Consider the following 25,763-nt stretch of genomic DNA (forward strand, 5'->3'; position numbering starts at 1 on the left):
GAAGGCTTCAGCAAAGAACAAATCCAGGCATTCACGATCTGGTTCTCCGTGGATTATGTCTCATCAGTTAGAACTAATCCCCAGGAGAGATGTCAAGACTGGAAAAGGAACTGAGGAAAGTGGTTTGAAACAAACAACGGTTTGGAAATACCAAACCAGCCTTCCTCCAAGTCACCTAGCGCGTGCAACCCTGGGCCATGCCAGGAGGTGAAACAAAGCCTTCTAGGCCAGGACGTGCTTGGAAGCATTTCCTGATCTAAGCTAAACCACTAACACTCCTTGCTCACTTCCCAGTATAGCCAGAACCAAGGAACTGCTCACCTGAAAATTTCTCACCTAGATCTTTCAGGCTGTTTCTATCATTTTACTTCACATATAGCCTACAAGACAAATTTCGGAGACAGGAGGCTGCAGTATGAGTTTCTGCTCCACCTGAGATGCAGGGAATCTGTTTATAACACATCTCTCCCTCCCAGTGTGGGAACACCAATACACACCATACATTTTCAACACCAGAAATGGCAACCAAGGGCATCTTTGCCCACATTATAAAGCTATTTGTTATTTTATGCTCACAGGCTAATTTTTGCTAACTCTGCTCTCAGGTCTTGCTGTTCTTTTCAAGATGAAGTTTTTTTGGATTTTTTTCACTCCCAGAATGAAAAACCAAACAAAGAAAACCCTCAACCTGACAAAAAAATCCTCAAACTTTAAAAAACAAAGCAACATTTACAGGAGGACTGTGATCAAAGAATGGATTTAGAAGCTCCCTATCACATTAAATAATCAGATGACATTACCACACCCCAAGCCTTATAATCAACAGCAGTAAATAATACAAATTACAGATGCTAATGCATTTACTAATGATCATAAAGTGTTATCTGTTAACTTTCAGAAATAGTTTAAAAGGCACTCTATAGAACTGAGTTGTCAGTAGCTGCTGAAGAAAACTCTGAAACAGCTTTCACCTACATCCACAATTTACTACCCATACACCATCCTCACCATCTATTTCTTTATGTAAAAGTGATCCAGGCAGCACCAGCAAGATCTACTTTTGCTTTACATTGACATTTAGTAATTCTAATGACTTGAACTGTGAAAAGAACATTTTTTAAGCATTCCACATTTTTATCACATTTTGTGAATTCTAGACAAACTACTCTCCTGTGAACTGCACTACAATGTGGGCTGCCTTACTCCCCCACACATCACCTCACACGAAAATTGCTGCCATCCTCTTTTATGCAATTTTCCATTCTTCCTATTTCAAAAAAATGTTTAATAAAAAGGATTTTAATTCAAAAACCAATGCACCTGAAATATTCCACAGAAGCTCCAAGCAGAGCAGAAGTCTGTGCAGACACTGGATGCAAACCTTGCACACCACTGCTAAGCCAAAGACCTTTCTCTCCTAGTTATGAACAAAGCTTTTTGGGCAACTTTGCTCTGACTATTTGAGAATAAAACTTTATTCATAACATATGAAGATCTCTGTATTGATTTTAGAGCAAAGATTGACATTTTGCAGAAGACCAGGCTTTGACAGGGCAAGTCTACCTCACCCCGTCCTAATTTCTATGCCTTTCTGAAGAGGAAGAATAGAAAAAGACCACAGCTATCTTCAGCTAGTAAAATAACACTTCTGAAATAGATGCTATTTTTAATATATAAAACTTAAAAGCAATGGTTAGGATCCCCCATGGATGTTTTACCCCCAATCCACATTGGCAGAAAGGAAATACAAAAACAAAACCCTCAAAATCATAACTCAATTTTATTTAAATAACGTCAGATCACAAGCCAACTGCTAAACATGGTTTGTCCATAATCTACATGTATGTGTATCACCAAACAAGTTAGGAAATGAATGGAATGAAGCCAAGACTATGAATCCAAAAACAAGAAACCATTTAGATTATGAAAGCATCTGTCTGGCAGAATCCAAGAAATGAGCTGCATAGAACAAATTTTGTACCGCTGCTCAGAAGGACAGCCTACTAAGAACACCAGGTTTTTCCAGAAATCATTCCATAACTTTGCAAATGCAAGGGAAACAGGAAAGAGCTCATATGTAAATTCACAAAGCTGAAGTGGTTTGTTGCAAGCCATCTTCAATGACTTTTTCTCCTTGGAAAATATGAGTGTTGGAAATGACCCCAACAATTTTTCAGCCACGGGCATCAGCTGCAAATTCACCTCATCCAATTTGCAGCAGAGCTGAGCCTACAATGAGCAAACCTGGGGCTACAGCGCTCACAGCACTCCAGCACCCAGTGGGAAAGACAGGAGCAAGAGACAGCACAGTATGTGGCTGCTGATGTGAGGAACAGGAAAAGAACGAAAATGACCACTGCTCCTCCCTTTCCGCAGTATAAGATTTGGGGAAAAGCCTTCCTCCCACTCTACAATTTCAGCATAACTTTTACATTTTTCAGTGACAGCAAGTAAAAGCAGATCTGTCCTCTGAATGTGCCTGGGCTCCAGACAATTGCCTGCTATCTATTTACATTGTGAAGTATTCATTAAAATCAACCACCAATCAACTGCTAAGGGACCCATCTTGATAAAAGCTACTCAACAGATGAAACTAAAAGAACTTCGAAGTCCCCCTGGCCTTGCTGAATGGGGCCATCAGTCATTTTTAAGTAGTCATTTGTTACACTGTTTTATCAAACTAATTTATAATCATAATGAATTAAGACAAAACATCAAACTACAGCCTCTTTGCCTGAGAGTAATCTAAACTGAAAAGCACAAGACAGAAGGATAGATTGATGGTCACTGCAAAGTAATTCCCTCAAGATTAATATATTTTTCCAAAATGATGTTTCTAGTCATAATTATATTCCAAGAATCCACTGAATAACACTAGATGAGACAGACCCCTTAAGAGCAACAACTTTCTTTCTACAAAAACTGCATTTGTTTGCAATGCAGAGGGGACAGCTGACAAGAAAAACCAAACATATCACCCCACTGTTACCACTAACCCAGCTATGCAAATAAAACCATAAAAAAATTTCTTGAAACATTCTCAAATACACATTAAAAGTATCTTTTTTTATCATGACCAAACTTTAAAAATCATGAGAAAGCAAGAAGATGAAGTCCAACGAATCCAAACTCCATACAAAACCAGGGTAGATCCTCAGTCAGATGAGATGGCCCAGGGGCTTGCCCAGCCTGCAGTGGAGCGTGGGGTAGAGAGCCCCAGGCATGCAAGCAGCGGCTAGCAGGTTCTACAGCCTCCCATGCCCGCTCCAAACAGGAGCCAGAGAAGATGAGGCAAGGGCACATAAGAGGCTGGGAGACTTCTGAAATGGGGTGGGCTTTCGACAGTTCAAGAAACACCTCCTTCAGTCTCTTCCTCTAAACAATTGGGCTAAAGTTTGCTCTTAGTTGGTTTGGTTTTGGTTTTTATAAAGACATGACACACAGAAAATTAGGAGTAATCCTTACACCACTAAACTCAGTGTTTTTCATCACTTTTCCAGCATTAAATAACATCATTAGAACATCATTAAACCTGATCAACCAAACTGCCCAGTATTATTCCTAGAAGCCGTTCATGAAACCACAGTGTGAGTGGTGTGATTGCACCCATGGCCACTTGCTAAGTACAAGCTAGATCTGTGCTTTTCCAATGTGAACCATCTCTTTTCCCCTTTAGTTTTGCTCTCTGACCCTCTTTCAGTCCTGTTTATTTGGTTTTGAAGTCTTGATCTTTATTTTGCTCAGAACCTTTGAGCTGTAGTTTTTCTCTGTCAGTTACCCATTTCCTTGCCAGCTCCTACCCACTGCCACTCCTGTCTCACCCTCTTCATCCCCATTCAACCACTGTACACTGAAAACATAAACATTAAATATCTGAGTCAACAGACAAATGAACCTCTGGATGCAGCTGTCAGTATTATGGAAAACGCAGAAACATCACAAGCTGCATGCATTCAATATACACATTTGCTGTCACGTTTATTTTTGCATATTTCTTTTTTCTGTTAGATATTCATCTAATCTCATTTTGTGAGACAGAAACAATTATGTTCATTTTTCCTTCATCAGTTGCACATATGCTTAGATGTCACTTATTTATACAACACCATGTTTACACATATTTTGAGGCAGACCAAGGAAGACCTTAAATATACCAATATAACATACAGACAATGCAACACAAGTTGTTTACACTCCCAACAATACATCAACATCTTCATGTCAGCAGTGAAAATCTTTCTAAACCAGATTAGTAGAGGAATAATAAAATAAAAAGCTAAGGAGGGATGCTGGCTGAAATCCAACCTCTCTCCTACTGGAGTCAGAACTTCATCAACTGATCTTAACAGTGACCATAGAGAAGCCTTCTCCACTTCTGTTGCTTCATCTTTCTGGAATCATTTCTTCCCAGATAAGGAATTTTTAGCCTCAAACTTTGAATTCCTTTGTGTAACCACATTTTTTTTTCTTATTCAGCGATATTATTTAACTATGGTACTTTCCCAATATAAAGGACTACCAAGAAGGATTCAGAGTCCCACATTTGCAAAGGCTGCCAAATAGAAAACATGTAAAGAAATAACTCAGTACCCCTTTCCTTATCTGCACATATTTTGAGCAGCTTCCCCACAAATACTGTGGGATGTCATCAGAAGGGCATGGGAGAGTGGAACTATGGCTTGACAAGAAAGAGGTCACCCTGTTCTACAGTTCTTCCTTCCTCATTCCACCACTCAGTGTTAAACCAGAAAAGCAAAAGCAGAGAGAGGAACAGCGATACAGAACTTAACAGAGATACAGCTGTCATGCAATTACAAAAACCTGCAAAAGGGTCAAATACTTTCAAAAATCATTTGCTTTTGCTTGATGTGGAAGCCTTTCCTCCTCTGCACAGACTCTGGGCACGACAGCCCCTCTCAAGAAATAAATCCCTAACTTTTTCTGCCCTGGTGTCATTTCCCAAACCAAGTACCTCAGACATAGCCTGTCCCAGTTACTTCTCAATCCAACACAGAACATTACCACAGTATGGTAGTACTGCTCTGTGCTGTCTCCTGGACAACAAGAGTAGTCCACTGTAACATAATGATATCCAGAGATCCCTTACAGATAATTAGTTTGGTATTTTTACCCTCTCACACCTTCTGTCAGTGAAATACCTCTCCGAGTTTGTATGTACAGGATTTTATCACCGCGGTTCTGAGAGATGCAAGTAAGGTGGGGACAGTATCAGTTTTTCACTCTGCTATTCATAGCCAAGAGATCTGAGCAGGAAAATGTTTGCTCTGCCACGACACAGGCCCATCCCAAGCTATTAGACATCAGTATGGGCAGCAGCCTCTGACTTGTCAGCAATCAAACCAAAGGGAAATTCCTCAAGATTTTGTGCTCCGGTTTTAGCAGGCAACAACTGCTGCCTCATGTGGGCATATGGGCCCCTGACCCCATGGAAAAATTGTGTACATTACTGCACAGCTACTAATACCACTTTGTCTCTATCAGGGTTAAATTTGGCTCTGGGAGGCTGGAGGTGTTTTCTGGGACCTGCGGCATACAAAGCAGATGTTCTATGGATGCTTATGAAGATTGTTTTGCTGGCTGTTATTTTAGGAGACAAAATTTGAAGACACAGATGATTCCCTCAGATCTCGTGCTGCTTGTGAATTTGGAGGTAGCTGGAATCAGCATGTCTACTACCTGCTGTGAACACTCAAGAAGTTTACCCAAGAAGGAATTACACTCCTCTGTATCCAGGTCAGTAGTTCATAAACTGTAAAACTTCTGAACCACTAAAAGCTTGCTAGAACCCAATTATCACTGAGAAAATTCAGGCAGTGTCTTCTTGCTAAGTTAACAGAACAGTAGACTTACATTACTTGTACGGAACTAATACTGTGCTTTAAAAAAAAAACCCAAAAACAACAACAAAAAAATGGGGGTTTTGCTGGTGTTTTGATTGTTTCCACCCCGGACTGGGATTCAGGGGTTGACAGAAGCTCTCAAGGAAACCGGCTTCCCACAGTAACATTCCTCCTTAACTATTAGAGTTTTCAGAATGCTTTATTTAGCCAAGCTACTGTGCAGCATCCTCCTGGACTGTGCCCTGCATCCCACTGTACCACATCCTGCATTTGTCAATACCATTCATTTGCTCTGGTGTAAATCCACAGGCAGCATCAGCTGTGTTTAAACAGCCTTGGTGGGAATTGGTTCTCACAGCATCCCAGGAAAAGATTACCCTTCACAGTCACCAATAACTTTGACTAGCAGAGGTCAAGGCTTGGTGTATTAAAACAGTAGCCAGTCATGGAGGTCCAGCAGTAGCTTATTCCTTTTTAACTATCACAAAAAATGCACAATGTAAAACAACCTTCTATCACAAGAAAACAAAATACCAAGATGATTTTCAAAGAAATCATCTTCTGTTTGACTTCTTAAACAGCACCTGTCAATGTGGCATGTGTGTGCCACTCCACAACAAATTAAGCACCATAGTCAGCAGCTCTAATGGAAGACAACACCCCTCTGATTCTCCCTTCATCCTTGCATGGAAGAATGATGAACACCACTATGTGTGAGCCCATTCAAATACCTGGTTTCAAAGGAATTGCCTGTTTCCTTAACATACTGCTGGGTTTTCTACTGAACTTTAAGTTATTGTCAGCAAACACTGCATTAAGCCACAGCTGTTAAGCTACAGTATTCCCCTGCCTCAAAAACAATACAGCATACAAAGCTCAGGCAAGTTATTTAAGGTATTTTGTTTTATAACACAATATAAATTTTTGATAACAGCATTAATACACAGAATGCACATGGCTGTAAAAATGTCAACCAACTTTTATGGCTTTCCTCTTCATATGAATATTCAGTCATCCATTTGTCCCTAGATCCACTTCAGTCCTGAAAAACAAAATATTAAATAATTTGTGTATTTTCTGAGGAGTTCAATAATTTCTCAAGTACCTTGTGTATGTAAATACAAAAAAAATCTAACCACAGACATCTATTCCATAGTAAAACAGAGGTCAGAAAAACAGTAAGTTTATAAACACTTAAAACAAAAATGGATAAATACGGCAAAGAAAGGTATATTGGAGAAAACCTTATGTTTCCTCTTAACTAATTATTTTAGTCAAAGGTCTGTGTTTTTAACTTTTGAGCTGCTATTTCAGCTCACTAAATCCCAACTGTTTTAATTAGTCTTCTGAGCCCATTATATACCAGTACTCTGCATTTGTATAGGTAAACTTTCCAGTAGCTACAGAGGGCAAACATTCTTTTCCAATATTTCAAACTGTATTTACCAGAAATACCATGCATGATCCCAACAGTAACACATAAAAAAACCCCCTGTCCAAGACCACTACAAAATCTGAATATGTATTTCTTTCAGGGTTTCCTGTAGATACATGATTAGTTTCGTTATGAGGGCCACAAAGAAGACCAGAGGGTTGGAGCATCTCTCTTGTGAAGAGGGGCTGAAGGAGTTGGGGTTGCTCAGCCAGGAGAAGTTAAGGTCCTGGGGAGACCTCACAGCACCTTCCATTACCTAAAGAGGTTACAAGAGAGCTGGAGAAGGAGTTTTTACATGGGTACATACCACAAGACAAGGTTTCAAACTAAATGAGCAGGGATGTAGATTAGATGTTAGAAATTAATTCTTTACTGTGAGGGTGGCAAGGCATTGGTACAGGTTGCACAGAGAAGCTGTGGATGGTACATCCCTAAAAGTGTTCAAGGCCAGGTTAGGTGGGGTTTTGAGTAACCTGACCTAGGGGGTGGCATCCCTCTCCATGGCAGGTATATTGGAACTAGACAAACATTAAGTCCCTTCCAACTCAAAACATCCTATGATTCTATGCTAATCTATAAAAGAAAAAGGCATATAGAAATTCAAATATTATGTTTTGTGATGCTCTTTCAGGTTTAAGAAAATAAACCCAGTAGTTCAACTGTTTAAAAAAGCCTTGGAGGAGAAAAAATTTACGTATGTCCAACATTTAAATAATCGACAGGATGTCTTACACCCCTTGCCAGAATATGTGCATGTGTCTGGGAGTAAACGCTACTTACATATGTCTCTCTTAATAATGGAAATGGTGTGAAGTCAAGAATCTACATTTGCTGTCAGAGCTATTATAAACAATCTGCTGTTATTTTTCTATCATTCAAAATAAGGTCATCCTTCAAATAACAGGAGAGCATCACCTGCCTTATTTTAAACCACATTCCAGTATTTCATTACTGCTGTATATATGACAACATGACAGGTTTCCAAATACTACAGAGACTTCTACAGTGAAAAGAAGACAAGAAGCTCCCTTAATAAAAATTTACCATTCATATAGTGTGCTTCTATCATACTGATTAAACATCATACACTTAGATTTTATTTCGAAGAACATATTAAGTTTAACAGAAGTTTCAAATATTCGTATGAATTATAAAAAGCTACAACGTCACCACAAACACTGACCTAACTAAAAGCAACTAAATACCATAGCCTCTAAGAACGCTAACTGTTGCAGACCGTTTGTCTTCTCTCACGCATCTTGTAGACTCTCTTTTTGCTATTTAATCTCCCTTGACATTTTAGATTACTTCAAAATTTCATGTAGCAGATTCCTTTTCTTTTCTTTTAAAACTGCACACCTGAAGAATCACCTTTGAGTTTCTAGCTGCTCTTTCCTCTGTGCTCTTGTCCAAATACAGGACAACTGGACCACATTTTCTATATCCTGGATTTACATGACGTGGTCATCCAACCTGAACAGGAAATAACTTAGTCATTTCCTTTTTTAAAATTAAATGCTACATATCGAAAAGCTTCATGGACTCTCCATGAGAGGAAGACAGAGTTTGACCTGTAACTGTTTCCAGTTCTGCAGGTTTTCTCATCATTACTCCTCTCTACATGCACACAGACACACGTGTTCCTACAACACAACCTGGCTTCAAGTTACACACCAACGCTGGTGTCCTATTATGTTACGGTGGCTATGGTGACACAGCAAACACGGGTCTGTGTTTCAGAACTAACAAACCACTGTCCAACCAGCCACAGCTGCAGATGGTTTTGCGTTATCAAATCATGTCCAACAGTCCTTCTCATGGAAAAGCTGCTTTAGCAAGGACAAGTAACTGGGTTTGCTTATTAATTCTCTTCAGGTCTCCACAATTAAAAAGCACTAAATTGTCCTCATCTTCGTAACACTGGGGTGTTCTCCTCTATGAAAGGGCTTCTATTTTAGGCTGCTTTTGAGGAGATTAAGAGCAAACCATGCCTCGACAAATGACATTTAACTAGTAGCTTTGCAAATCTTTGGCCTGATTTTCTAAAGTGCTGAAAAGCTCTGACTTCATATGAAAGGACCTTGAAATGCATATGAAAAAAGCAGCCATATATTCTGCCACATGTGTCACTGGCATGAGACCCACTTAGGACTTTGGTTTTCAGTCCCTTACAGTGAAATGTTACTTTCTGCTATCAGAAATATGAAATCAGATGTTGAAGTCTAAGCAGAAATATCTTCCATTTGCATCAAGAAGGTTTTATAGCAGAAGAAAATCTACCTAATGAGATAACTGCATAGTATTTCCAATTTCAAGCCTTGAAGTCAGAAAGGGTCTTTAAGTAATCACAGAGCAAAACACAAACCATCATTTTCAAATGAAATTTAAGCAGCAAACACAGAATTATGCCCTCTTCTACCCAAAGCCTAACTATCATCTTAAAATAGTGTTTTCAGACCCCAAGAATTTACAAAGTTTATGAATGCCACCAAATATTAGATTCCTTTTTCTACAACAAGAAAAAAAAAAAAAAAAAAACTTGGTTACACCTATCTAGTCCATTCTGAAAACCTTTCTTGATCAGATTAGATGTCCTAGTAGTCCCACTCTGATCAGCCCGGCCATCCCCTGGTGGAGCTGAACAAGACTCCTAGACCACATTAAGGAGCACGTGAAGAGTTTCAGGACAATCATGCTGAGCACATTTCAGGAACAATATGGAAGGGCATACAGATGCAGATGTAGCAATACCTCTACAAATAGAACACTTCTGAACATAGAAACCTACATTAATTCATTTTAAAAATAAGTCTGGACTGGCATCACTTTTACTTATCTTTTACATACTATAATTTGAAAGGAAATTCACATTAACACAGTAACAAATTACTCCTTGTGCTGTTTTTACTCTTTTCTAATTCAGATGGGTATGGGAACATACATCTGGAAAAGATCAACTCATTCACAAAGTTAAGTCATTTGCTGAATCAGGATTTATTAACTTTTTCCTCTACAAAACAAACTCCTTATTTCGGCATAAGGGGGCTAGTCACCTTCTTACATCATCTAATTTATTTTTAAAGTATGCACTTTTCTTCTTGAAAGCCCTTAGATCTGTATTTTGACTTCTGTAACCCCTTTCAAAGGCTCTGAGTCACATCAAACTTCCCCAAAACCAGCATGACTTCTCCCAAACTCATCAAGAGCACTCTGGCCATCTGGTAAGACAAGATCACTGAAAGTTCAGTTTCAGCACTATTCAGAGGTGAAAGAACACAGGTTATCCTCAACACAGTGTTAAGGGTAGCTACCCTTATAATAACAGTAGCCACACACTTGCCCTTTTTCCCTAAAATTCTGACTCTTGCAAGGACATTCATAAACTCCATAAAGTGGCATTTTGCAGAAGATACAGATAAAATATACATTAACCACAAGCTACAGATCCACAACAGTCCTTGACATTTAATACTGAGAAGGGATAGGAGATGCTGGCATACAGTCCAGCAGTGTAGTGAGCATATCCCAAAGTCTTCCTCAACTACACTTCAAGAATTTTCCCGTCCTGACTTGGGTCTGGTCCCCAGGATCTTTGTAAACAGGGTGCTACACCACTGTAATTGAAATTAACCCATGCACTTTGTCACAAAGCTGTCGGCAAAAAAAAATTATTTAAAGTTCCTACATAAGCCACTGTCCCATCAGCAGTCACTATAAGCTGCAAGGTCAACCAGACAGTACAGCCTAAAACTCATTCAGTTTAGGTTAAGTGTAATTGCAGACTTCACAAGACCAAAGGAACATCTACTATGCATCCTGACAACTGCAATCATAAGGGTTATTTTGTCTCCAGCTGAAGTTTTTGCTAATTTTTGACTGTGACTGCTGTTCAAAAAAGATACAGTTACCTACCTTAAGATGCCAGCCCCCACGCTAACATCTTTATTGCTCTGCTGTAACAAAAATATCTAAAGTTGCTCAAAATATTTCTGAAAATTACCTTAATGCTTCAGCTTCTGGTTTTTAGGTACTTTAATAAAAGTAAAGAGAAGCAGGAGGCAGAGAGTGGGATGCCTGTTGCTAGGTGATACCTAGCTCTCTTGAACTCCTACAGACTGAAATATTTATCCAGACTCCCACAAAGAATGACATCCAGCACAGAGAAGAGACACACACGTACTAAAGTTGAGTAGGATTTGAAGTAAGAAGCAGCAACTCTGCCACCTGCTTGGTTCCTAGGGCACCTAAGATGAAGAGACTGCAGTCTGGGATGGGCGTAATGCAGCTCCTCTTAAATATCTACACAAATTTTCACTGAGCCTTTACAGAGCAATGCCTCCAATACATTCACACCAAACCAGAATGATCTCAATGCCATTGCAATCATGGCAGTGCAAGTAAATACATCCTTGGCTACCTGACCATATAGCAGTGTTGTTTTCCTGCTGCTTGGGGTACTTTTCCCCAAACTACTATACTCTGTCAACAGGTTTCCATAGAAAAGAGCATGCAATTGGTCAAATGTGGATGAACAATTAATCAACCAAACACACAACCTTCATGCCATGTTCCTCCCGTTCCTCACTTTAAAAGGTTTTTACTAAACGTTCAAAAAGTGCTTACACAGTCCTTCAGTAGAGGCTTAGAGGAATAAACATTATTCTTTACAGGATCTTTTATCTGACATTAATGAATTGTTCTGTAGTGAACAGCTTCAAGGGTAAATCCCAGACGTCCTGAGTCTTCAAGATGGATTCCAAGAATAATTAGTTCTCTCTAGAACTTAAGTGTCTGGTTTGACAACTACTTGATAAAGTTTCAGAAAAAGATGATGTCTTTCAATAATACTTAAAAAGCCGTGCTACTGCATCAATGTACACAAATGAAATTAGAAAACATGCAAATTGATAATACTGTAAACGTAGAATAGTACTTAGTTAAACTCTGGAGAAGTAGAGGAGTCCTCAAATGATTAGATTTAGGTGATAATCAGTGTTCAATCTAAAAGAGTGCAACAAATTGCAGGGAGCAGAGAAAAACACAGCCAAATACTACTCCTTGACTTCATATTTTAAAAGTAGTAAACTTCAACGCTCAGTTATTTGAAAGGATAGCTCTTAAACCTTGGTACTCCCTTCACAATTCAAGCTTAAACAGAGTGACACTGTTTTTCATTAGATCCAAATAAAACAAATAGTGATAAACAAAATCACCCATCATTTTGGGCAGATTCTCTGACATACAGAAATGCTCATGTTACAGGAAAAGGTCAGTCAGTTCACCGCCTTATTCTCGCACACAGTTCAAACTCCGTTAGGGGTAAAATTTTATTTATGAGCATGTGCACAATGTCAAAGGACTTGACGAGCCTTCTCTTGTTATAAAATTATAGGGGTTTTTTAATATATAGATATATACACACATATACATACACTTGTATGTATATATTAATATAAAAAATGCACATGTTCAGTCACAAATTTTTGGTAAATTAGGGGTTTTTTTGGTAAATAATTTTCTGAAGGAATGTGCAGAAAGCATAATTTCTAATATATCATTCAACAAAACATACATTTTAAAGCTTGAAAGAAAAGCCTAACTCCACTTCTGAGCAAAAAATGTAAAACTATGCAGTAGCTTACATAAAACCCTTGCACGTCTTCCCTTTTTACACTGTACAAGACGTTGTAAAAGAAGTTAGAAAACGGCAGTAACCACCATCCCACCACAGATAAAACACTGTGCAGCCTTCCACCACAGTACCAAGCACTCCGAGACAACTTTCACAGCAAAGCCACACTTAAAAGAATAGGCAAAAACAGAGAAGTTGTGCCCATTAAAATTCCTTTAAAAGAGGGAACAAAATTGTTCCCACAAGCAGCAAAAAAACCTAAACAAGCTTCAAGTTTATGTATCACCAGAAGGTGGTTGTAAAATCAGTGCTGAGGTTGCTGAGGCCTGCATAGACAGCGAGAGCCAACACCTTGTCCCAGCAAGCCCCAGCCTGGAGATGGTCATCACTTTAAATGTGCCCACATATGCAGCTTCTACCTCACCCCATCAATAAATGCAGGGTAAGTTAGCAAAAACTCAAACTGTTTATAGAAATCTATTTTGATCCTCCAAAGCAAAGGCGACAATAGTTATGAGGTAGCCTTGACCTCTCTAGCTGCAGCCACAGCATCTATGAGAGGAGAGGCTTCCACAGTTTACCCTAAATCTGGGAAAAAAGAGGAAAGAAGACCAGGCAAATGCTATTCCAAGTTGTAATACACATTGAAGAAACCCAACTTCCAGGCTCAGAGTTATGCTTCCAAGAAATAAAGTCATAAGCATCCTGCTCTACGTAGCAGATAATAATATTCAGGTTCTGTTCCTGCCTTTGCATAACCCAGAACCAATTCCAACACTGCATTTTTGGCAACTTGGACCCCCTTCTTTTTCTTTCCATTAGAAATATATTAATGGAATGCTTTTTCAAGAAAACAGCATGGTATCTACAGCACTGTATCTACCTATGTGACTGTGTAGCTACATAAGCAGGCTCTAAACGAGGGGCACTACATGACACCAATGACGCTATTCATCAATTTAAGGAGCCTATTTGGCTGGCATCCTACAAATGTGGGTGATGAGTGCATATTTTAATGGGAAAGTACACTCTCTAAAATTGATCAATTGACCACAAGTGTTTCAATTAATAATTTTTAATGCCTTTTCTCCTAGCCTACCCTTCCTTAAAAGTGCATTATTACTAATAATCATCTCTCGTTGTACTGGAGGTAAAAGGTTCAGAAAAGGGAGAAATCCCAAAATCTGTCAATACAACATTCCCATCAGGCACTGGCCAGATTGAAATAGCTTCACTACCAGATTCAGCAGCTACAAATCTTTTAGTAGCAGTTTGAAATCCAGAGAAAATCACTGAAGCATACTCATGCACTTGATATCTTTGGAAGGAATGAGGAGAATAAAATTTATCTCTGTACTGTTCCTAGAGAATTTCCACTGAAAACTCCCCATCCCAGCTTTTCAAGCTTCCCAATACATAGTAAAGCTCAGCAAAAGCCATCATTAACCTTAGGAAATGGTACATGTGTCTGGAGATTCACCCAATACATGGTGGTCATATTCCATCAGCTTCCCTAGGCATCATCATTTTTCTCTTTGTTCCAAAAGCCCTCACATTTTTGACAGGATATGCAGATGCTCTGATTCTTTTCCTGTCCTTGCTTATAAAGAAATACATTTGCTTCTCTCCTTTGGAGAAGGGCATGGCTGGGAAATAATTTCATGCAGTATTCCAGGGGGACTGCAAATCTGACTATATACTTAAATCCAAAATTTAGAAGTAGCCTGATTTCCAAAGGTAATTTGTACTTTCCAGTCTCTTACTGAGATGAATGCAGCAGCCTGCAGGACTTGCCATCTGCATGAAGCAAGCCAGTGACATTTCATTCTATGGACCAACACGGGCAAACAACCCCCTTAATCATGGTTTGGCAATTGTTCACATTGACAGCCTAGAAACCATAACTTGAAGGGCAACTTTAGCAGATAAAGTTCTTGCCAACTGGCAGGTTCATCTCACCTACTGACAGATACCTACACCTGCACTAGCCAACCTTCATTGCTCTGAAGCTAAAGGACAGAAAGAGGGCCTGAGTCACTGTCACTGCAGCCAGTCCAGCAACTACTTTTGACCAAAAGTATTTTAAATAAAACAGTACTTAGTTGTCTGCAAAGCGAAGGTACTGTAAGTTTTAAACACGTTGGTTTTTTAAATCAGTCTTGAGTTCCTTCATTTTCCTGATCAAACACACTAAATTTTAAGACTTAAGAAGACACCATTTCAATGGAGCCAGGACGACTTGGAAAGGCATCCCATTTTTACAAGAGCTTAGAGGGGAAAAAAGGAAAAACTGAAAAGTAACTTGAGCTGGTTAAATACTATTGTCAAGCAGTAACTGGTAACACCAGACATGCTAAGTTTCCTGTACACCAAAGCTCATCAGTTGTATAGACATCACCATAAAAAAAATCATTACAAAAATCAGAAACCGAGAATGGTAAAAAAGTCACATTGCCTGATTTACTAAATGAGAGACAAAAACACTGCGATGAACAAATCCTGTATTTCATGAGGAAACACACAATTGTAAAGACCAAGGTTTTTCATGGACTTGGCCAGGCGGCTGATCCCATACCCTGTATCACCCTAGTGAAAAAAATCAATCCCAGGTTTATGCTTGTAATATTGCCACCACCACAGCAGAAAGTGGACTCACTGTATTTAATTATCTTTCAGGGAAGAGAATGCAAAAAATAAATTAATAAACGTAATTAGTCACAAGAGACAAGAAAATCAGAGGCAATAACACTGAGGAGAAACATTTTCTTTTTCTTCCCCCTCAAGACTCCAAGTGTAACAAAAAACAACATGACAACATGGATGCTTTTTTGAATTAAGCACATATCTACCCAAGATATCAAAAAAATTATCCTTTCCTAACCACCATGATCCATAACCCCCACAAACTATCTCGACTCAGAATACCACGAATTACATGAACAACTAGACTCCCCATTTCCCCCGAGGATTAAATGCAACAATCCTTGACAATCTAATCTTTTGTTTTTCTATCAGTTCTGTTTGATTACTTTTTTGACTTGCAGGTAACACCAGACATGATACATGACTTCAAATGTTTAAAGCGGTTCAACTTGCAATAGGACACATTAACTGAAGATTCACTGGGGCTATACCCAGCTGCAGCTTATTACCAAGAATACACCTATCTGGTATTTTGCAAGTAGGAGGAAGCTCCAAAATGAGATTAACTATTGAAAAATATTTCTGTGATTTGATTATGTAAGAGATAGCCAACACAGCTTCTGCTATTTTACCAGTTTCAAACAGTTGCCCATCATCTAGTGTCAGTGTCTTGGAGTTCACCCTGCCTTTTCTAACAACTAGCATTTGGTGACACAGTTTCTTCTTTCCAGGTTACTCCAATACAAAAACATTGCAGTTACACATTTCAAGCCTTAAGGCTCCTCCCATTTCTCTCAGGTTCATGAACCCTTCCGCCACCCTTTGAGACACAGTCTCCTGGCCCAGGAGCAAAATGCTCCCCTCTCAACCACTGGACATCCCTTTTAACCTCCCTTGCTTCCACGATAGGCTTCTGGTAGATGAGCTGGCAGCTTCTGCAGCTCCAGTGCAGTTGTCTCCATGCACAACCCAGCACTGGTGCAGTAACTGGCACCTTCACAGCCGCACAATCAGGGGTGTGAGCCTGCTAACCTGTAACCAGACCACCCTGTGCTCACCCCATGGAGTGAGCAGTCTCATATTCCACTGCCTGACATTCAGTGGCTTTGAGTTTAAAATTATAATTTGAAACAAGGTGATATAGAATTTGCGAGCCCAACACTTCTCTGTGACTTGTCCTACCTACCCTCATCACTACTCTTACCATAGGTCTCCCTTCACCCTCTTCCCTGAGCTTCCTTCTTGGGCAGACCACTCATCCAGTGGCACTAATCCAACAACAATCCTCTCAGTTTCACTGATAGTGGCTTTATTCCCACTAGAAAGTCAAATTCTGACTCCATCCTGCTGTTTAATCCATTACTATAAAAGACTTCAAGGTTGGGGTTTCTTTTTTCATAAAAAAGCTAATTATTTCTTCTATATCCTGAGTTGTCCTCCTGATTATTCATTAGGTAAAATACTTCCTGTTCTCTACATTCAGAGTTTTCAATATCATGAATCCACTGCTAGCAGTAGAGGTGGCTGGTGCTACCTATTGCAAGACACCCTGACACAGAACCTGTCTCTCACAACGCTCTCCTACTCGAAAGGTTTTTTTACCAAAGACAAAGCAATTATGAGAACATCACCACAGGAGCAAACTTCAGTTAATAACATCACCACACACAATCAAAGTACTGACAGTGGTCCAGAAGCGAGCAGCAAATTTCGCTGCATGTTGGAATATTAAGACATTCTGAGAACAGTTTCATTAAAAGCAGAGGTAACTGCAATAGTCTTTTGTAATAAACATAAGGAATACTGCAAACAACTTAAACTCCCACAAGTGGCAGATGTCATCATCTTAATGATAACCCCTACCGAGATACATCCTGTAGAGTTATCACAATTAAGATTCTGTTAAAATATCCATTACAAATATCTATTTTTAATTAACTGTAATTCAGACTTATGAAGCAAGTTGTAACTTGATGATTTTCATAAGACAATGAATTAAAGATTAGAAAAACAAAATAAAGGTTAGCCTCTTGGGGGGGGGGAAGGAAATCAAACCAATTTCAATACATATGGGAAAAATTAATATAAGTCAATAAAAATAAAAATCATAAATTTTCGTTACACAGACCAAGTTTTATAGATAATAAAAAAGTAAACCATTGAAAATAAGAGTTCCCTAAATTACTTTTACATTTACAGTTTAAAAAGGACAGAACATAAATCAGTGTTATAGGTCTGAAGTTGATATGGGAGAAAATACGGAGGTGACAACAATGTCTGCTCTACTAGGCCCTTCACAGCTCAGTTAAAAAAAAAAAAAAAAGAAAGAAAAATGTAAATCAAAAAATGTATGCAGCTATGTCTACAAATCCACATAGGGAATGCCCAGAAAGGGTTAAAACCCAACAGGGCCATATTCAGCACAAGCAGATTTACTATCCTTCCCTGGCCTATCCGGCCCTGGTACCAAACCAAGGCTTACAGCTGGAGAGGGCTAACAGGGGAAGGTGTCTTACATTTAAGGGCCATCTTCACCAGCTCCATCACTTTTACTCTTAATCCCGTTCAAGCATTACTCAGATTATTTTGCTTTTCTGACCTGATACACAGAGAAAGCCCACTTTTCTCATCTCTCTTTCATTTATCAACTGACCAAGTGACAACAACATGAGATCAGTCCAGTGATCCACCCTCCCGTCTGCTTCCACGTCCTGCTGCGCACAGCAGGCATGCTAAAATACAAGTGTCAAGCAGTCAACAAATCTCGACAAGCCCCTAATCTTAAGGGCATCAAATATGGTTAAGTCATCCTCTTTTATGGAAAAAAATTGCATGGACTGGGGCCAGCAGTTTAAAGGGCTTTGACAAGCGGAGAAGGATTAGAACAAGTCAGCACCATTTCAAAATGAAAAGCAGAGAGGTCTGGCTTCCTAATAAGCAAATTCACCAAAAAGCCACAAGCTTAACTGGAAACATCTTAACCTGAGTATGTCAGCAAATACAAGTAAGCTCTTTCAAACATGTACTGAAAGAAATAATGCTGTATTTTCTTTATTGTTGTTTTTTCTTATCTGCATTTGAAAAGAGCCAACAAGGAAATACTCTACTGAATGGGTTCAGGAGGAGCACATTATCTAAATAGAGAAGCACATTTGTATTAATACTCAGGGATGACATTCACAAATATCTTTCTACTATCCTGTAAATGCCCTCAAAACAAACATCTCTACACTGTACCAGGGATGCAGAAGTTTCATAGAAGCTGCTCTTGAGAAGTTTCCTGACGACCAGCATGCCAGAAAGGGCAACCACAGCACCTGCTCTCTCTTATGAGCTTTTTCATATCCTGTACCCAGTGAGCTCAGACTGTCACTGTTTCTGGATTCAGGAAAGAGAAGGAGAATAAATTCTCAAGACAAAAGACTTAGTAGATAGTGGTAACATGCCTCCTCTTGAGGATGGCAACAAAAACAAGACATAGCTGTGTGGAGTTCTGTCACTCCAGAACTCAGCTTCCTGCCCAAGCCATCTTCTCCCCTTCCATCTCCCAAGCTAGACCAAGACAAAACACCCCTTCCACAGAAGTGAGGGGCATTTACACTACATTAAGCGAATATTAAGCTTCAAGTAGCTGGTCTACATTAGCCTGAGCTAATGAAGCTCAGCTGAAGCTGCAACCACTCTGAAGGCACGACCCCACAAGACCATGGCATTTTCCAAGCTGTTCCCAAACTGAAAGAACTGAGCAGGAAGGGGTTGCATAGCTAGAACAGTATCTGACTTTTTACTCCACTCCTGCCAGCAATATGCCTGATCAGGATCCTCATCACCTGGCTCTCTCTTGCTTTCACAATTTCATTTTCTCTGTTGCCACCTAAAGAGCCATCAATGGAAAATTCACATAAATTGTAAAAACCAGGGATAGAGGAAACTGCAGAAGGTCATCTAGTCTCTCCCTAGCAATTTGTACCTCTGTGATTAACTCAAAAAATCATTCCATCTTTATTATAGTTATTATAGACAAGCTTCAGGTAAAGAATCACTGGACCTGCAAAGAAAAACTGCCTGTAGCACTGAGATTTCATCCTGATTCATTCTAAAAACAGAACATCTGCTTTAGCATACCCTAGCACCATAAATAGAACAATACTCAGGGTATGGAGCTGAGAGTTTGCCAGAGCTCTGATATTTACTTCAATTTCTCCTAAAGACTTGTATGAAGTAAACATTTTTCAACACAAAATTAAGATTAAACCCCCCCCACAAAATATGACTAATTACATTACATGTCTTTTAAGGATGTTTATCAGATCAACTATCATAGATGGTGTCTGAAAAATTATTTGAAGGTGGAAAGCAATATGAACTTCTATTATAAAGTTTTAGCTGTCAAGAAGAACAGTGAATATAAGAAAAATACATTTTTATTCCTCAGTATAAGATAATAGGTAGTCTTTTAAATCTAAAAAAAAATCCATACACAATAGTAATTATTCCTCCAGCATCTTTAAAACTGACTTCATACACAAGCTTTGTGATCCATGGCCCCCAAAAAAACAGGAGTAACAAAAGGCAGATCCTTCATGCAGAAGTCCACGTTCCCCTGGCTAAATTTATTTCCCCAGAGAAGCAAGGCTACTGCTAACCCTAGTCAGATGAAGTTTCAAGATACCGCTGAACTCTAATACTGGCACATCTAGGTCACTACAAAGTCTGTGGAGTTGATGATCTAATTGGTTGTGATCCCTACTGAAATATGAGTCTGTACTTGGTCCGTGTTTTGTTTTGATTCTTTAATTTCAATACATCTCAACAAAAAGACAAATGTGAATTTCTGAGTGTAAATCTACACCCAAGTCTGTATGTTAGCAATGAACAGTAGTGAATGCGCTCAACACTATTTTCACAATGAAAATCTTTTTAGTACAGTAAAAAGACAAGAAAATGTAGACACTCTCAAGGTAACCACATGCAGAAGTTACATCTACAGACACTTCTAAATATCTCTGATCTCTTGGGATTTGGTTATACCTGATTAGTGACACTCAGAGTGTCATCACAAATAATACCAGCTTTTTTTTTCTATTGCATAACAAGACCTTACAAGCTGGTTTATTTAATATTACTATATAATTTGATCACACAATGTTAATATAGTTTTAGCTATTAGGATATTTAGATGGCTAACGGTCAGAGAGAATGCTTCACTGCTATACTGTGGCATAGGGACGCACTGTCTGAAAAGGTTATTCATAAATCCATTATCATAAGCTTCCACTGGTACAGAGCAATTACGTAACTTTTAATTATCTTCTCTTATATGTTACAGTCACATGAGACAACAATGCTGTTAAAAGCAGTAACAAGCATCAATACACACTTGTGAAAGACAAGGCCAGACTAACAGGAATAGAAAGGAAATAGCAAGAACAGGAAAAAAATTATTCAAATGCCGCTGAGAATTAGAGAAGGAAAACAAATACATTTGCTGCAACTCACTCTACTGCATTTGTGGTTTCTCCATTCCTCAGAAGTGGAAACATAGGTGTATTAATCATAGGGAAGACCATCAAGCTTACTGCCACCATGGAAGAAACCTTCAAACCCTGGAGTGCAAAACTAGGGTTCTACAAAAAATTTCTTTAAAAAGAATAAACAGATATGCAAAATACAGCTAACAGAAAAATACAATTTACATTTATTCTGCTTTGTTAATTTCTCTGTGTAAGTTTTAATATTTTTATGAAGTTTTTCAGGGAAGTAGCAGATGAGTCCAGCAACTGACTGCTCTTTTTTGACTGTGTCCTCCTACTGCCTTTAAAGCAGGTGTATCTGAAAATTTTTGCTTTCTTGCCCACACTCCAGTGCCCCAGTTTTGTCATTTTTAGCGATTCCTTCCTGTGTGAACAAGCCTGAGCTTAACTGTTTTCTTTCACATGCCAACAGGAAACTCTGCCTCCAAAGTTGCTAACAGCGCAGGGAGAAGTGCAAGGAAGAAGCACGGCCAAGACAGAAGTTTCCATGTAAAACCAGAAAAATTAGATAATAGATAAGCAGCCTAGAAGAGGAAGGGCTAAAATTGCTACCTAGAGCAAAGCAAACCTTTCACCATGATTTATCACGTACACCAGATAAATTATCTTTCACCTCCAATTACTGCACTACACAGCACAGCTAGATCACTTGGCCTCATGATATATTCACCAGCTTCTCAAAGTTCCACTAGCAGCCAATTTCTAGGTGCCAACACTGTACAACAGCTTCATTAAAACCAATATGACAGGACAAAGTTTCAGCAGGTTTATAGGTGACAAAATTTGGGGAGGCAGAGTACACTCAAGGGCATCACTGTCATTCAAAGTCATCTCAGCAAGTTAGACCAAGGTTTTGTCAGGAATATTGTGAAATTCAGCAAAGGCAAATGGCAGGTCCTGCACCTAGGGAAGAATAACTCCAAGCACCAGTACATGCTGGGGACTGACAAGCAACTTGGCAGAAAAGGAGCTGGGGTCCCAGTGGATGAAAAGTTGACCATGAGTCAGAAATGGGCCTTCTTGGCAAAGAAGGCCAACAGCCTTATGGATTGCAGTTGAGAGAGATGATCTTTCCTCTCTGCTCTGGTGAGACATCTGGAGTACAGGGTCCAGTGCTGAACTTCCCAGTACGAGACTGGCATGAACACAACAGCATCCAGGACAGGTCACCAAGCTGAAACATATGGTGGTACTTGAGGCCTGGCAGTAAGAGTTGGAGCTGTTGAGCCTCAGGAAGGAGAAGAACTGGTGGGGAATTCAGTGATCTCTGCAGCTACTTAATCCAGTGCAAAGACAGAGTCCAACTACTCTCTGAAGTGGACAGGAACACAAACCAAGGTAAAGGCCACAATTGCAGCAAGTGGAATTTCGATTCAGGAAATTAGAAAATGAAGGTTTTATGATAAAGGTTATCAAAAACTGGAACAGATTGACTAAAAGGTCACTGACTCTCCATCTTTGGAGATACTCAACACTTGACTGCCCAAGGGTTGGAACAACCTCAATGAACTTGGACCTGCTTTGAGCAGAGACTGGACCAAATGAACGGTCTAACAGACACACCCTGCAACCTATGTCAGTTTGCCATTCAGAGGGTTTTTTCCCTGAGTATATTGGGTTTTTACAAGCAGTACGAATTTGACAATACAGTTCTTGAGAGTATAAAAAGATTCCATTCCAGTGACACAAGTTTTTAAGACCCAAAGTTCAGGAGAGCTTCACCAAAGTTTTAGTATTTTTACAAGGGGAATGAAAAAAACACTCCAAATTCTGTTTTCCTTCTAAGCTGCTAAAAAAGAAATGTAGTTTTTCTTCAGAACACTTAATCATAAATACGCAAGTAAGTGCGTATGTAAAAATATATAGTCTATTTATATGTATTTGCTAACATATCTTAAAGTCTCCAAATACTAATGGTTCTGAAGAGACAAAAGAATGCAGCAGCTTCATATTCAAGTACTATACCACAGCAATACAAATCACATACTTAAATCTCACTGTTTATTGCTTATTTATCTCACTGACATTTCAGCTTTCCCATATTGCAAACTGTATTTTAAATCAGTTTCTGTGCCATGGTTCTCCTATACTCGTGATGCCGACTAGTGTATCAAAAGCTATAGCTACAGCTCACACAGACACCAGAAAGGTGACAAAATGTTTTCAACTGAAAATAAAAGACCTGCGTTACTTCAGTGCTAAATCACATGCCACCACTAGTACATACTATTAGACTACATCTAGGGGACTTCAGTAGCTCAAATCAACTTCTCTGTCAAAGACTTTGTAAACTTTCAAGATGTGAAAAGCAAAGTTATAGTAATTCCACCAGTTTGTTTTCTTCTATGCACACATGGTGTGTTTATGTAAAGTATGTATAACCCATCTGAGACACAAAATATATGCCAAAAAGAAATTTAATGTTTCAGAGGTTTACATATGTCATGGTGCTGTGTTTCAAGACCTCAGCGTCTCCACGCGCGGCCAGCCCGGGCACCGCGACACGGGACGAGGATCAGTTCGTGCGCCGAGCGACGATCCTGATTCCTGTGGGTTCTTGTTTCGAGAGATCTTTGGCAGCGGTGTTAAAGTGACGAAGCAGAGGCAGGGTGGGAGGCAGCGAGGTAGCGATGTTTATTGTGCCACAAGCGCAATATCACTCGCCTGCGCCTGCTCTCGCAACTGCCCCGAGGGCGGTTCTGCGTACACTTTTATACAGAGGGTGTCAGGGAGGGGTAAAGGGGAAACAACCAATAGAGGAATTCTAGGGACCGTTAGACAGGTGCAATATTCAACTTTTGCCAACCAGGGAACAGGGAGAAATACGAAACTCGCGGGCTTCATGAGTGACAGAAAACTGACAGTTCCGTCACTTGCCTCAGGGGTACATGTGGATGAGGAGGGAACAAAGGAACATATAACAAACTTAATAAACTAAATTTCACACACCGCCACATACATACAAACAAAGAATACAGATCACAGGACAAAACAGAAGGAGCAACAGATTTCTGTAGCTTCCCATCATCTGTGAATAGGGCACCAGGACAGATACATGATATTAATCACCCAGGACTCCACAGATTGCATCAGCAGAATTACATATGGAATCCACAACTATTATTATACTTTGATGCTAAAGTTAGACTCCACACAGCACTGAGAGGACACATTCAGTTCCCCTTTCACTTCAAAACTAGTACCGCCTCAGATGGTATTCTTTCTTCCTTCAAGAAAGATAACAGTGTCCAGACTGTATTACAGTTCCAAAATACTTAACTCCACATTAAAAGTGTAGTTTTCAGCAACACCAGTAATTTTTAGGGTTTTTTTTCCAATGGTATAACCGATTCCATACAGAAACAGCAAGAATGAACACAGAACAGACTGTGGAAAATTTTGCCTGCATTTCAGCTGTAAATCATGAAGGTCACGCTTGGTTTCAGGTCATGGGACAGACCTATCCTTGGGAAATATCTCAAAGACAGCAAAGTAGCTCTGCCTTGGTCCAGCTCCCTACATGCACAGCACCTTTGGGCATCTCTGAAGAGCAGCCATCGCCCTCAGTAATGAATGCTCACCATCAGGTGCCCAAGGGCAAGCAACCATACCTTCCTCCCTGTGTAGCATCACACCAGGGGTTTTCAGCATTCAACATTTCTGTATACGCAAGCAGCAACCAAGAAATAGGCAGCAGTACTCATGCAAAATATAAAAAACAAACAAAAAACCAAACAAACAACAAAAAAACCCTAACTCCAGAGCTGACACCAAATATCCAGCTCTCTGTCCCATAACCATCTGTGCATTGCAACAGTAATTTCAAAGAGAAACACCACATTTTTTAAATTATCAAATCATATGCTAACAAAAATATACAGGTCTGGAGACAAAAGAGGAGGGGAAAAAACCCAAAACTATACCACCAAGAAATAAAAAAAACCCAACCACAAAAGCAAAGAAACCTCTTTCTCAAAATATAGTCACAAGACTTAGCTGTTTTAACTTTTAGCCCATATTCTCCAGGCGAGAAGGCAGGAGGAGAAACACATGTTGCCTAAGACATCTTAACAATCTGTTAATTGACACATTCACTGTCATACTACTTACAGTATGACATAACTACTTTATATACTACTTTGTATTCATGAAATACAAAGCCAGTTTCACCCTCATGGATTTTGAAGAGGAAAACACAGGTGATTTAAATTAATTACTATATTGGTGAGTAATAAAAGTATTAAGAGAAGTATGGCAAACACAGTTTTACATATTAGCTCTCACTGAAAATCAGAGAAAAAGCATTTATGACAATTATTACAACTGCATAAATATAAACCAAGGCAGAGGAGAAAACCCTGCATTGGTCTAGTTCAAATTTGTAGTATCAGAAATTTGTAACTAATCCTTCAAGATAATGTATCAGTAATGCTACAGGCCTAGTGTTTCTTTTGTCCACACGTAAAAACACTGCCTCGATTGGGTGAGGTATGCCAGACCGAGCACAAGGTAGTCCCCAACTACAGAACGTTTTTCATGCTGTACTACGCAGGAAATCCTTTGTCCACCCTAGCCACAGCTTCCTCAGTAGTAAAACAGGGCAGCAACTCTACAGGAAGAGAGTCATGTTCTTGGTGGAGGGCACAGTTCATCAAAAC

The 25,763-nt window shown here is 39.4% G+C and overlaps 1 protein-coding gene across 2 annotated transcripts in view; it reads right to left on the reverse strand.

Moving 5' to 3' along the window:
* KLF12 (KLF transcription factor 12) overlaps positions 1 to 25,763 on the reverse strand; it is a 224,714-nt gene that overhangs the window by 154,241 nt on the left and 44,710 nt on the right. For both annotated transcript variants that reach the window (XM_063392220.1, XM_063392219.1), the window contains exon 2: positions 6,840 to 6,903. In XM_063392220.1, coding sequence (XP_063248290.1) covers positions 6,840 to 6,860 — 21 coding nt within the window. In that variant the 5' untranslated portion in view covers positions 6,861 to 6,903. The remainder of the gene's footprint in view (positions 1 to 6,839; positions 6,904 to 25,763) is intronic.

This window comes from Prinia subflava, chromosome 3 (genome assembly GCF_021018805.1).
Source record: "Prinia subflava isolate CZ2003 ecotype Zambia chromosome 3, Cam_Psub_1.2, whole genome shotgun sequence".
NCBI lineage: Eukaryota > Metazoa > Chordata > Aves > Passeriformes > Cisticolidae > Prinia > Prinia subflava.